The sequence below is a fragment of the Squalius cephalus genome (genome assembly GCF_949319135.1).
Source record: "Squalius cephalus genome assembly, chromosome: 14".
NCBI lineage: Eukaryota > Metazoa > Chordata > Actinopteri > Cypriniformes > Leuciscidae > Squalius > Squalius cephalus.
The window spans coordinates 20,294,161-20,306,017 of NC_137135.1; the positions used below are offsets into that span (position 1 = coordinate 20,294,161).

General features: G+C 39.2%; 1 protein-coding gene across 1 annotated transcript; it reads left to right on the forward strand.

The window, feature by feature from the left end:
- Positions 1 to 4,784: 4,784 nt before the first annotated feature.
- f9a (coagulation factor IXa) lies at positions 4,785 to 10,969 on the forward strand. The gene is made up of 8 exons (XM_079892274.1): positions 4,785 to 4,940; positions 5,090 to 5,265; positions 5,333 to 5,357; positions 5,539 to 5,652; positions 5,739 to 5,873; positions 6,071 to 6,375; positions 6,508 to 6,634; positions 8,899 to 10,969. The coding sequence occupies exons 1-8, from the start codon at positions 4,886 to 4,888 to the stop codon at positions 9,477 to 9,479; spliced, it is 1,518 nt and encodes a 505-aa protein (XP_079748400.1). The 5' UTR covers positions 4,785 to 4,885; the 3' UTR covers positions 9,480 to 10,969.
- The last annotated feature ends 888 nt before the right edge of the window (positions 10,970 to 11,857 follow it).

Consider the following 11,857-nt stretch of genomic DNA (forward strand, 5'->3'; position numbering starts at 1 on the left):
TTTAATAACATAGTGTGGATCATGGGAACATGAAGCATCTGAACACTTTGCAGTCTAGAACCTGTTATAATTTCCTGATACAGTTAACACTGCAAAATTCGCAGCCCTTTATCTCTCTCTCTTCATCCCTTCTAACTGCACTTTATGATACACCCAGTCAGGTGCTTTTCGAGGCCAAAAATAAGTTTGTACAAATGGCTTGGGGACTCTAATGAGCTACGCTGGCCTCAGAGTTCACAAGTCCTGGGACCTCTGCGATCTGCTTATACCTCCCCAGAGAGAAGATGCTCTCCATAATCGATTGCACTGAACAGGCGTCACATTTTTATTATCTTCTGCAGTGGGCTGATCCTTCGCAGTAGCCTCTAATCTAATTGGAGATGGCACCAATTCCCAGCAGCACAGGGCAGACAGACGCACATCACTGCTGGAATCAATGGTGCTGTGTCCAGTTCCCACATGCTCCACATAACCACACCAACCTGCCCTGCTTTAATCCACATTACACAGTCTCAGTAGATTTACATTTGGCAGTAGATTTACATTTGGCAGACGCTTTTATCCAAAGCGACTTACATTGCATTTCAATTCAAGGTACACATTTTACATTCTTATCAGTTCTTGCTTTCCCTGGGAATCAAACCCATGACCTCGGCATTGTAAGAGCCAATGCTCTACTGTTTGAGCAACAGGAAAGCAGTCTCAGCACCTGCTTGGTATCATGTAAAGCTAAACGTATCCCATCATGCATCACGTTCAGAAACTCATGTGCCCTGAAATTGTGAGATTTAGAGTAAAACTTTACAGTATTAGATAGGCTATTACATATCATTTGTTAGCAAAACATTAAGTGTTGCATATTTTATTGGTGCAGAGATGATTATGTGTTTTTGTAAATGTTTACAACTGCTTTTTATCATTTAATTAGAAGCATCACAATTAAATTGTGTCGTCTGTTACATAGGGACTACTGAACAGATCTTTAGAAGTTTATTTTAAATGGCAAAGTATTGAAAATAAAAATACGTAAATAAAGCTTGACTTGCATTTACACAACACTATGGCTGCATCCGAAATCGCATACTTCTATAGTAAATAATAGGTGAAAAACAGTATGTGACAAAAGAATGTCCGAATTCACAGTACTCATAAAAGAGTAGGCAAAAAGTACCCGGATGATATCCTGGCAAGCCAGACCTACATCAAGATGTTAGGTCTGGCAACTCACCATTGACACGGCTCAATCCGAGGGGCGGGATAAACGATTGTCTTTCAAATTCCCTCTGCATGCAACAGGACAGCGCTTCAACCAACCAGAGCATTTTCTTAACAGCGGAGCTAGTAGATTAAACTTTTGCCGTATCTGGTCAGCAAAACTACGAATACATGTTTTTTAAGAATGACTTAAGTGCTGTTCTTTGTTCTTTTCTCAAAGAAAAGCTTAACTCCAAGTCCTCCAGAGCTGGCGAACAGCGGCCTTTCGAATCGGCTTTGATTCGGCTTTGATTCAGCTTTGATTCTTAAAAAACATGTATTCGTAGTTTTCAAGTAGCAGGGAATTCACACGGAACCGTCACAACTCTGTCGTCATTATGTTAAGCCCGCCCACCGACTCATACACACGATTTGATTGGCCTGACTAGAGTTTGGTTTTTCCAGCTCGAAAGTCAATGGAGAGTTGCTAGACTACACTGGCTGCAAAATAAATTTTGCTGCCGCTAGGGTTCGTCTAGATTTCTAGGCTACCCGGATGACATAATACACCCGGGAATACTCTGAAGTGTACATACGATCAAGGGGGTAATCTTTCAGCCGGAAACTGAAGCTTCCCCAGGGAGCCGCCATTGATTAGCAGACCATCACCTGCTGTTAGCATTCCATTGACTCCAATTCATTTTGGCGTCACTTTGACCGCGAATAACTTTACATCTGAGGCATTTAAAGACTCCATTTGTCCATTATTTCTAAAGAAACACGAAAATGTATAAAAGGCTCAATTACCTTGTATCTTACGTTATGGCCCCGTAGAAGCAGTTTTTGTAAAAATAGGCTAACGATTGCGTCATAACCACATGACTCTCTGTCGCACAGTAGAGAAATTACCGTATGGACAGGAGGGAGAAACTCGCGGGCAATCGGCAATCACACCTCCTACTCACGCTCTCCGTCTCTGCAAGTTTCGGAAGGGAATGATTCAGATTTCTCTTGGCACAGCTACTAGAAGACAGACAGGTTGCTCACGTCACATCTACGTCGTCAAGCTCAGTTTGAGTCTGCGCAGTACGCTCAACCATCTGGAAGTGAGAGCTTCTAATTGACTTCACTTTTCTCTGTTGAATCCAATGGGGTCGCTGTGTCCATTTCTTTTACTGTCTATGCATACGATGGACACTTTACCATCCCATGAGGCCACGGGAGAGGAATTGTGAATGGCAGTGAAGGGGCGCAAGTGACACTGGTAGGTCACATGATAATGATAACATGACGGATGTAGTACATCCAGATTACAATCATACTACAGTCATACATACTTTTCAGAACATACTGTTTTAGCAGTTGCGAAGTAATTAGGCTACTTATTTCAAAATAAGTACCTAGCAGTGTGCTATTTTGGACGCAGCCAGCAAGTGTGTCCCTTTGTGTAATGAAAAGTTCTTCACACCTTGACGTTTGTAACCTTAGCCGGAAAAAAAACATAACGCTAGCTAACGCTGTGGTACAGGGAAGGAGACCAGAAGGATCAATGTCAATGGAGGAGAGGCTTCACTATGCTGAATAAACTGTTTTTGTGAATATGATTAAGCTTATCATTTAATGAATCGACAGCCCTTCGGCTAATCTTAAACATGTTTGGTATAAAACATCCGTTTTATATTGATCTATTTTTATGTGTATAGAGTTTACACGAAAAAAAAAGCTGTTCTATAAGAGAAGTCGCGGGCAATTGTGCGACAGGTATGATTCTGTTTACGGCACTTCTCATTCATTTCTGTGGTATCCGCAAACAGTGATCGATGGTTTCACAACTCTGAACGAAATTCAATGACATCAAGGCTGTAATGCTGAAAAAGCTAGACGAGTTCTTCAGACTTACTGAAGGTAAGTGAGTTTGATCATGGTTTGAGCTAAACTCTACAGACAGTGGCCCTCCAGGGCTTGATTTGAGGGAGAAAAAAAAAAACATTAAATAATAGTACAACCCACTGAAGAGTAGCCTATTGTCTATCCCTCACAGCCTCGCAAAGATGGCGCTGCTGTGAATACGGTAAATCACACATCAGGCTACTGAATTCGTCTGAGGTAACTTTCTCCATAATCGATAACTGAGACGCGAGATGGCGGCAGTTGTGTTGTCTGAAACGGAACGAGCGAGTTCACGCCTCCACGGACATGCGCACCTAGATGGACATCTGGGCCATCATTCATTCATTCTTCTTACCGGTTATACTCCAAGGGTCATGGGAGGCTGGAGCGGCAGTGGAGCCTATCAGCATCTCGGGCCGCAGGCGCGAAACCATCTTGGACCAATCACAATCAAGAGTTCCAGAGCGCCATGTATTATCAGGGGCTCTGGTAGTATCCTACACATTTTTCAAACATGGTAATATCTGTACTTTTTATTAGTGTTGTCTGAATGTACATAGCTAGCTCTGCGTTCAGAATTCAGCTTCATTGACTGGTGGTGTTGGTTTTAAAAATGGATATGAATTCAAAGGTAACTGGGGGTAAAGCTTCTCCAAGCATTAAGTGCTGTAATGAAAAAAAGTTGAGTGATGTAGTCATGCTGCTCTTATAGCTGTAATAACAGTCTGTTGATTGCTCCTTGAGAGGCTGCGAGCCAAAGCCCATCACAGCAATGAAAAATCTCAGTTACGGATTGATTGGCACTCATACAGTGGGATTGATGACCAGTGTTAATTACTTAGAAATGAATAATTCAGCCTCGTAATGGATGGATGAAAACGAAGAGCCCACAGTCGATAAGAAAGCTCCATCTGAGAAGATAACAAATTCCCATGGGGAGAGAAGACATCAAGAGCACTTACAGTGAACTGAAGCGTAGACTGGGCTGATCTCCAACATGATTCAGCCCCGGCTCCCACAGTCCCAATACAGGGCCCATCTGTGTGTGGAGAAATATAGGCCTACACGATACACGATGTTGCGTACTTCATTGCATTATAGTGTCATCTCTTTTCTTTATTAGTGAAATAGGAAACCATTAAATGCTAAACTGTTTCAAGAAGTAAAAACTATCTTACAGTCACGTTATTGATCTAGTCATTGGAGCAGCAGCGCCATCTGGTGGAGATTTGATTTTGAAACTTTTTCATGCCAAGGACTCCCGAACTAAAAATATAGGCTCTTCCAAAAAATATTGGCTAAAAACCCATGTATATTGTGTGGGAAAATATTAAATGTAATATTATAAATACTACAAAGTAAAACACATTAAATATTTGCATTGGCTTTTTACTAAAATAAATTATGTTAACAGCATATCTGAGATTTACATATTACACTAGTCTTCATAAAGCAAAATAAAATAGTATAAACATAACGAAAATAGTAGTGAATGTAAAAAACAAATAATTATTTAAAACACTTAATTATTATCTAACATTATATTTGACTGGACAACCAGTTTAAAAGTCAAGTACCCTGTATTAGAAAACATAATGATAGTAAAATGGTATTAATTTTGATTTTCATTATTAACTTTAATTGTGATTGTGAAATGTTCAGTAAAATCAATTTTATTTTGTTCTACTTTTATTTCTGTCACTCAAACAGCATGTCCTGTGTCCGGTGTACTTTGGAGCGTAGGATCAGGTTATTTGTCAGCTCACTGTGGAATAATAAGGGACTGAATTTAGTTTAAAACATGGCTTCATTCATTCTTGTTCTTTTCCCATATATTTTGCTGCAGGCCTTTGCAGGTAAGACCTACAAAACTATTTACCTCATAAATCAGACTTCTGAAAGACTTGGCATTTGCCTTGTGACTCTCTGAGGGTTAATAATCAAATTGACACGTACGCTTTCAGTAGCTCTCCTCTAGTAAAGATTCTCTCAAACTCTGTAACAGCCCCAGGTTCAGTGTTCTTAGATGGGGAGAAAGCTGACAACATTTTGTGGAGACGCAGACGAGCAAACACAGGACTGTTTGAGGAGTTTCTGAAGGGGAATGTGGAGAGGGAGTGTATGGAGGAGAAGTGTGTCCTGGAGGAGGCCAGAGAAGCCTTTGAAAATGATGAAAAGACAGTGAGTAGACAAGTTGTGGTTCGTCATTTGTCATTGCATTGTGTAACACGGCAAATGTGTTTTTCAGATGGAGTTTTGGGCGGGTTATGTTGGTAAGTCTGTTAAATCATTAACTTTTATATTTACTTACACTAAACGGTGAGGCAGTGGAGATGTGTGTTGATTTCTGCTGCACCTAAAGACAAACAAATGATTGTAGGCTATAATATTTGAACTGGATATTAATAACGTATGAAAAAAGACCAGTTGTTGACAAATTATCCTGTTTGTTAGACGGGGACCAGTGTAAATCATCACCCTGTCAGAACCGAGGCACATGTGAGGACCAGATGGGCACGTACACCTGTAACTGTCTGCCAGGCTTTGTCGGAAAAAACTGCGAAATAGGTTAGACAGGATCTCGCTTTCCTCAAGCGCACAGTTTGAGTGCACCATGCTCCCAACGTTAAAAGATGTTTTGTTCTGTTTCTCAGTGACTGCCAAAAAGTGTGATGTTGATAATGGTGGCTGTGAGCATTTCTGTGTTCTGCTGGAGTCTCACGGGACAGTATGTCAGTGTGCATCCGGATACAAACTCACAGAAGACGGATTCGAGTGTGAGCCTATAGGTGATTTATTTACATCTTTTGTCCTGATTGCTCCAAAAAACATCTCAAAGAGCTACTTTCATTCTTAAAGCTTCTCATATACAGTATTATATGACGAAATACCAGAAGTGGCATTTAGAAAGACACTGCAAGCACAATTTCAGAGCTTGCAAAACATTTCAGAAAAAACATGTTTGTGTTTTTGTATGTGTTACCAGTGAAGTTCCCATGTGGCAAAGCAGGTAAAACAGCTATGAAAACTTTTGCAAGTGGCGCCAGCTCTGTTACGAACACATCTGCACAGTCTTCCAATAGGACAATCAAATCCACATCCAACATACTCAAACCAGACAATCAGACAATCCCCACAGATTCTAAACAGAAAGAAGGGAAAATCTCACAATCTCATGTTAAACTGCCTAAGTGGACTTTTGATGAGTATTTGACGTCGCCTACAGTAAGTGCTCCAAAAAGCCGTATTGTTGGTGGAAATGCGGCCTTACCTGGAGAAATCCCTTGGCAGGTAAATACTGTAAAGTGTCATAAAAAAAGAATCTAGGAGTAAATTATGGAGTTACTTGTGTAACTTCTACAAACCAATCTGTTTATGCACCAAAAATGATGTAATTTATCCCAGTTGACTGCTGATCTGTAGGTGGCGCTGGTGTCGCGCTCAACGCAGCAGGTGTTCTGTGGAGGCTCCATTCTGAACCCATTATGGGTCATCACTGCAGCACACTGTCTGCTAGGGAGCCAGAATGGATCCTTCTTCATCAGAGTTGGTAAGGCCCTACAACAGAACAACAGCAGAATTTTACAGCCAATGAAACAGATTAACATAAATTGATATATGGTGCCAAGTACTATGCTTGATATTTAAATATATAACATTATAAAATACACTCATCTAAAGGATTATTAGGAACACCTGTTCAATTTCTCATTAATGCAATTATCTAATCAACCAATCACATGGCAGTTGCTTCAATGCATTTAGGGGTGTGGTCCTGGTCAAGACAATCTCCTGAACTCCAAACTGAAGGTCAGAATGGGAAAGAAAGGTGATTTAAGCAATTTTGAGCGTGGCATGGTTGTTGGTGCCAGACGGGCCGGTCTGAGTATTTCACAATCTGCTCAGTTACTGGGATTTTCACGCACAACCATTTCTAGGGTTTACAAAGAATGGTGTGAAAAGGGAAAAACATCCAGTATGCGGCAGTCCTGTGGGCGAAAATGCCTTGTTGATGCTAGAGGTCAGAGGAGAATGGGCCGACTGATTCAAGCTGATAAAAGAGCAACTTTGACTGAAATAACCACTCGTTACAACCGAGGTATGCAGCAAAGCATTTGTGAAGCCACAACACGCACAACCTTGAGGCGGATGGGCTACAACAGCAGAAGACCCCACCGGGTACCACTCATCTCCACTACAAATAGGAAAAAGAGGCTACAATTTGCACGAGCTCACCAAAATTGGACAGTTGAAGACTGGAAAAATGTTGCCTGGTCTGATGAGTCTCGATTTCTGTTGAGACATTCAGATGGTAGAGTCAGAATTTGGCGTAAACAGAATGAGAACATGGATCCATCATGCCTTGTTACCACTGTGCAGGCTGGTGGTGGTGGTGTAATGGTGTGGGGGATGTTTTCTTGGCACACTTTAGGCCCCTTAGTGCCAATTGGGCATCGTTTAAATGCCACGGCCTACCTGAGCATTGTTTCTGACCATGTCCATCCCTTTATGACCACCATGTACCCATCCTCTGATGGCTACTTCCAGCAGGATAATGCACCATGTCACAAAGCTCGAATCATTTCAAATTGGTTTCTTGAACATGACAATGAGTTCACTGTACTAAAATGGCCCCCACAGTCACCAGATTTCAACCCAATAGAGCATCTTTGGGATGTGGTGGAACGGGAGCTTCGTGCCCTGGATGTGCATCCCACAAATCTCCATCAACTGCAAGATGCTATCCTATCAATATGGGCCAACATTCAGCACCTTGTTGAATCAATGCCACGTAGAATTAAGGCAGTTCTGAAGGCGAAAGGGGGTCAAACACAGTATTAGTATGGTGTTCCTAACAATCCTTTAGGTGAGTGTATGTAAAAAGTATACAGTAACATACCTACAAATAATTAAAATACAATACAAACTTCAAAATGAATTTCTTAATAAAGTATCTAAATCCTTACAACACAATAATATGACATAAAAACACAAAATCATTTGAAGATGATGAAGACTTTAGAAAATATATCTTGAGTTATGTTTCTTTTACTTTTTTGTCATTTTGCCAATAGGGCAAAAAAAAAAAAACACACACACAAAAAAAAACAGAGTATTAAGATATAGAAATATACAAAAATATATTTTAAAATATACACTACCATTCAAAAAAGTCAAAAAGATTTAAAAAGAGAAAAATAAATAATACTTTTGACAGGCAAAAATTGACAGTAGTCATTTATAATGATACAAAAGATTTCCATTCCAAATAAATTCTGTTCATTTGAACTTTCTTTTCATCAAAGAATCGTGAAGCAAAAAATGTTTCAGCATATTAGAGGGATTTCTGAAGAATCATGACACACTTAAAAGAGGGCTGAAAATTCCATCACTTGAATAAAATACATTTTAAAATAGAAAAAAGTAACACTATTTTATTTACTATAGTAATAACTATAAATTATGCATAATTACACATGCAACTGACCCTAAACCAACCCTATAGAAAGTACATGTAGTAAATCACTACTCGGTACACTGTGTAACAAGCACACATTAAAATAAAGTGTAACCAAAAATTATATTAACTTATCTTAAATTGTAATAATATTCCACAATATTACTGTTTTTACTGTATTTTTGATCAAATAAATGCAGCCTTGGTAAGAATAAGAGACTTAATTCCAAAAACATTATCTTATGCAGCTTTGCTTATCAGATAAATGTAATATTTTACAAATCTTTAGATATTCTAACTGAAATGTTACTGATTAAAGACCAGTTATTAATAATATTAACAACCATGTTTCACAGGGGAGCATGACGTCTCCAAGACTGAAGACACAGAACAGAATATAGACGTCACCCGTTTAATCTGTCATCCCCGTTATGACTCCAAGTTAAGCCTCTACAATCATGACATTGCCTTGTTGCGGCTGCGCACCCCCATCCGGCTTACTCCAACGGTACGTCCCATCTGCCTGGGACCCATGCTCTTCTCCAACTCACTGCTGCAGTCTGGATCTCTGGCCACTGTCAGCGGCTGGGGACGTCTACGCTTCCAAGGACGAAGTGCAGGGATTTTACAGAAGGTTGAATTGCCTTATGTGGACAGAACTGCATGTAAGGAAAGCAGCAGTGACCAAATCACACACTTCATGTTCTGTGCGGGATACTCCAATTCTCTTAAAGACGCCTGTCAGGGGGACAGCGGAGGACCTCACACCATGCGCTTCCACAACACCTGGTTCCTCACAGGCATTGTCAGTTGGGGAGAAGAATGTGCTAAGAAAGGGAAGTATGGTGTGTACACACAGGTTGGGAACTATTATCGTTGGATACAACATGTGATGGGTGTTACTAAGGGAGCACTGCTTACAAATGTGGACCAATGATCTTTAGTTCTCTTGAAGTCTCAGATATAGAGAAAGCAACATTCAACATTCATGATTGATAATTAAGTTGATGTTTGGCTAATCAAGTCAAATAAAATGTTTTGTTTGTTCCTAATCCATTGATCCCATTGTAATGGATAGCAATCATGCTCCGCCTCTTAAGACCTGGCTGGCCAATGAGATTCCATCATTAAAGCCTGTGCAGCATTTCATCAATTATGCATGACTTAGTGTCTTCACTGTCCCTTAAGGACATTTAATAATCGATAATTATACTCAGTAGCACAGTTTTCTCCTGTGGTCTAATGAAAGCAAGCATGTTATTAAGGAAAGTACTGTCTTGCTGCATGGTTAGAACCTCTCATTCAGACAGCAAAGGAAACAAAATGCAGCCCATCAGGCTTTGAACTGCCACCGCATTAAGAGGGAAAACTAGAGGAGGGTGAGGGAGGGATAACTGAAAATATCTGACACTAGAAACCTACTTAAGATTTCAACAGCGTTCTTAAAAAGACCCGTGCCCTAGTTCTGAAAATCACTGGATCTTACCCATAAAACTCTGGAGGCATCGGATCACTCACATCTCACCTGTGAAAGATCCTTTCATCATTTGAGGCCAGTCTCTGAGAGAACACAGTTAGTGTTTATAATGTATACGTGTCTTTGACTCTAATCCTAAGAAGTCTAAAAATCTAGTAGCTGTAAATTAAACTATTATATACACTACCGTTCTAAAGTTTGGGGTTAGTAAGATTTTAATTCATGTATATATATTTTATTTTTTTACTTTTATTCAGTATGGACACAATAAACTGATTAAAAGTGACAGTAAAGACATTTACAATGTAACAAATTATATCTATTTTAAATTCATGCTGTTAACAACTTCATATCCATCAAATAATCCTGGATTTTTATCATGATTTGCACAAAAAATATGCAGCACAACTGTTTTCAACATTGAAAATAAGAAATGTTTCTTGAGCACCAAAAACATTATGATGATTTCTGAAGGATCATGTGACACTGAAGACGTGGAAAACAATGGAAAACAGTTATTTTAATATTTCACAGTACTAGTTTTATTTTATTTTTTACTTTAGTTTTATTTTAAATGCTGCCTGGGTGAGCATAAGAGACTTTCAAAAATAGAAAAAAAATCTTACCGAACCCAAATTATTTGAACAAAAAATGTATTTCTTAATTTTCCATAGGCTGTACAAATTTACAGTAAATATATCATTGTTACAAATACAATACAACAGTCAATACAGGTACATTCCTTTAAAAATAATAATTTAGAAGCCAGTCCCAAAAAACTAAAATCAGGATTAAGTGCTATTAGATACGATAGGGTCCAAAAGTCTGGGACCACGGGTGAAAATGCTTCTGTTTTGCATTATTTCTACGTTTAGACATATTTTGAGTAAAAATTTGAACAGAAAATTTTACATGAACATAAAGGAAAAACCTGATGATCACGTTTAAATCATAGGTTTAAATACAAAAATAAATAAAAAATCATAGATTTTTAATGTGGTCTCAGACATTTGGACATGAATAAGCCTGTAAATATGCAAAACTGACAGTACATATGGCTAAAGGCCCGTTCACAGCAAGGATGATAGCAATAACGATAAAGATATAGTTCTAAATATAAAAATAGCCACACCATAAAGATTACGACACAGAGGAACGATATCGTTGGAATCACTTTCAGATTCTTCTTATTATTATTATTAATTTTTTTTTTTTACAGCTGATGAACAATAGAAACAATGACAGCCAATCAGAATCCATCCTGCTTTGAAGAGCATTTAAAGCGGCAGACGAGAAGATTGCAGGGCGCTTGAAATAAACAAAACGATCGTCCGTTGGTGTGTACGCTACTATAGTTATCGTTCTTGATGTGAACAGGACTTAATACAGCACAGGCATACATCCTTTATGTGGCTTGATGCTTTAAGGGAACAACTTGATAGCCAAATTAATAACATAAGAGATATGTACTTCACAGCGTCTCCTGCTGCGACACACAGCTCATTTCCACTTCAAACGCTGGTATTTCAAAGTCAGCCCTCCAACTGTGGGCCTGGGTTTATGTAGTAAATTCATATAAGGCTTCAATTAATATTTAATTAAGCATTCGAAACAGTGGGTATATTTAATGTTTGCTGTATGATCTCACTTAATAAGAAACCTCCACTAACACGGCTCTGATTTTGCAGCAGCACGTGGCGCCTTGCTTGTGACAAGAAACACACATGAGCTCTGCTCGCCCCCTCATGACTCATATTTGTGACTATAAAGTCAACATTACATGACGGCCCCCAGGTCTTCAAGCTGAGTAGATTCTGTTCCTGACAAGAGAATCTTAC

Bases quoted from the DNA above. Each gene is read 5' to 3' on its own strand.
- f9a (XM_079892274.1), top strand. From the start codon at position 4,886: ATGGCTTCATTCATTCTTGTTCTTTTCCCATATATTTTGCTGCAGGCC. The intron at 4,941-5,089 runs GTAAGACCTACA...ACTCTGTAACAG, and splicing joins TTTGCTGCAGGCCTTTGCAG to CCCCAGGTTCAGTGTTCTTA. The intron at 6,635-8,898 runs GTAAGGCCCTAC...CATGTTTCACAG, and splicing joins ATCCTTCTTCATCAGAGTTG to GGGAGCATGACGTCTCCAAG.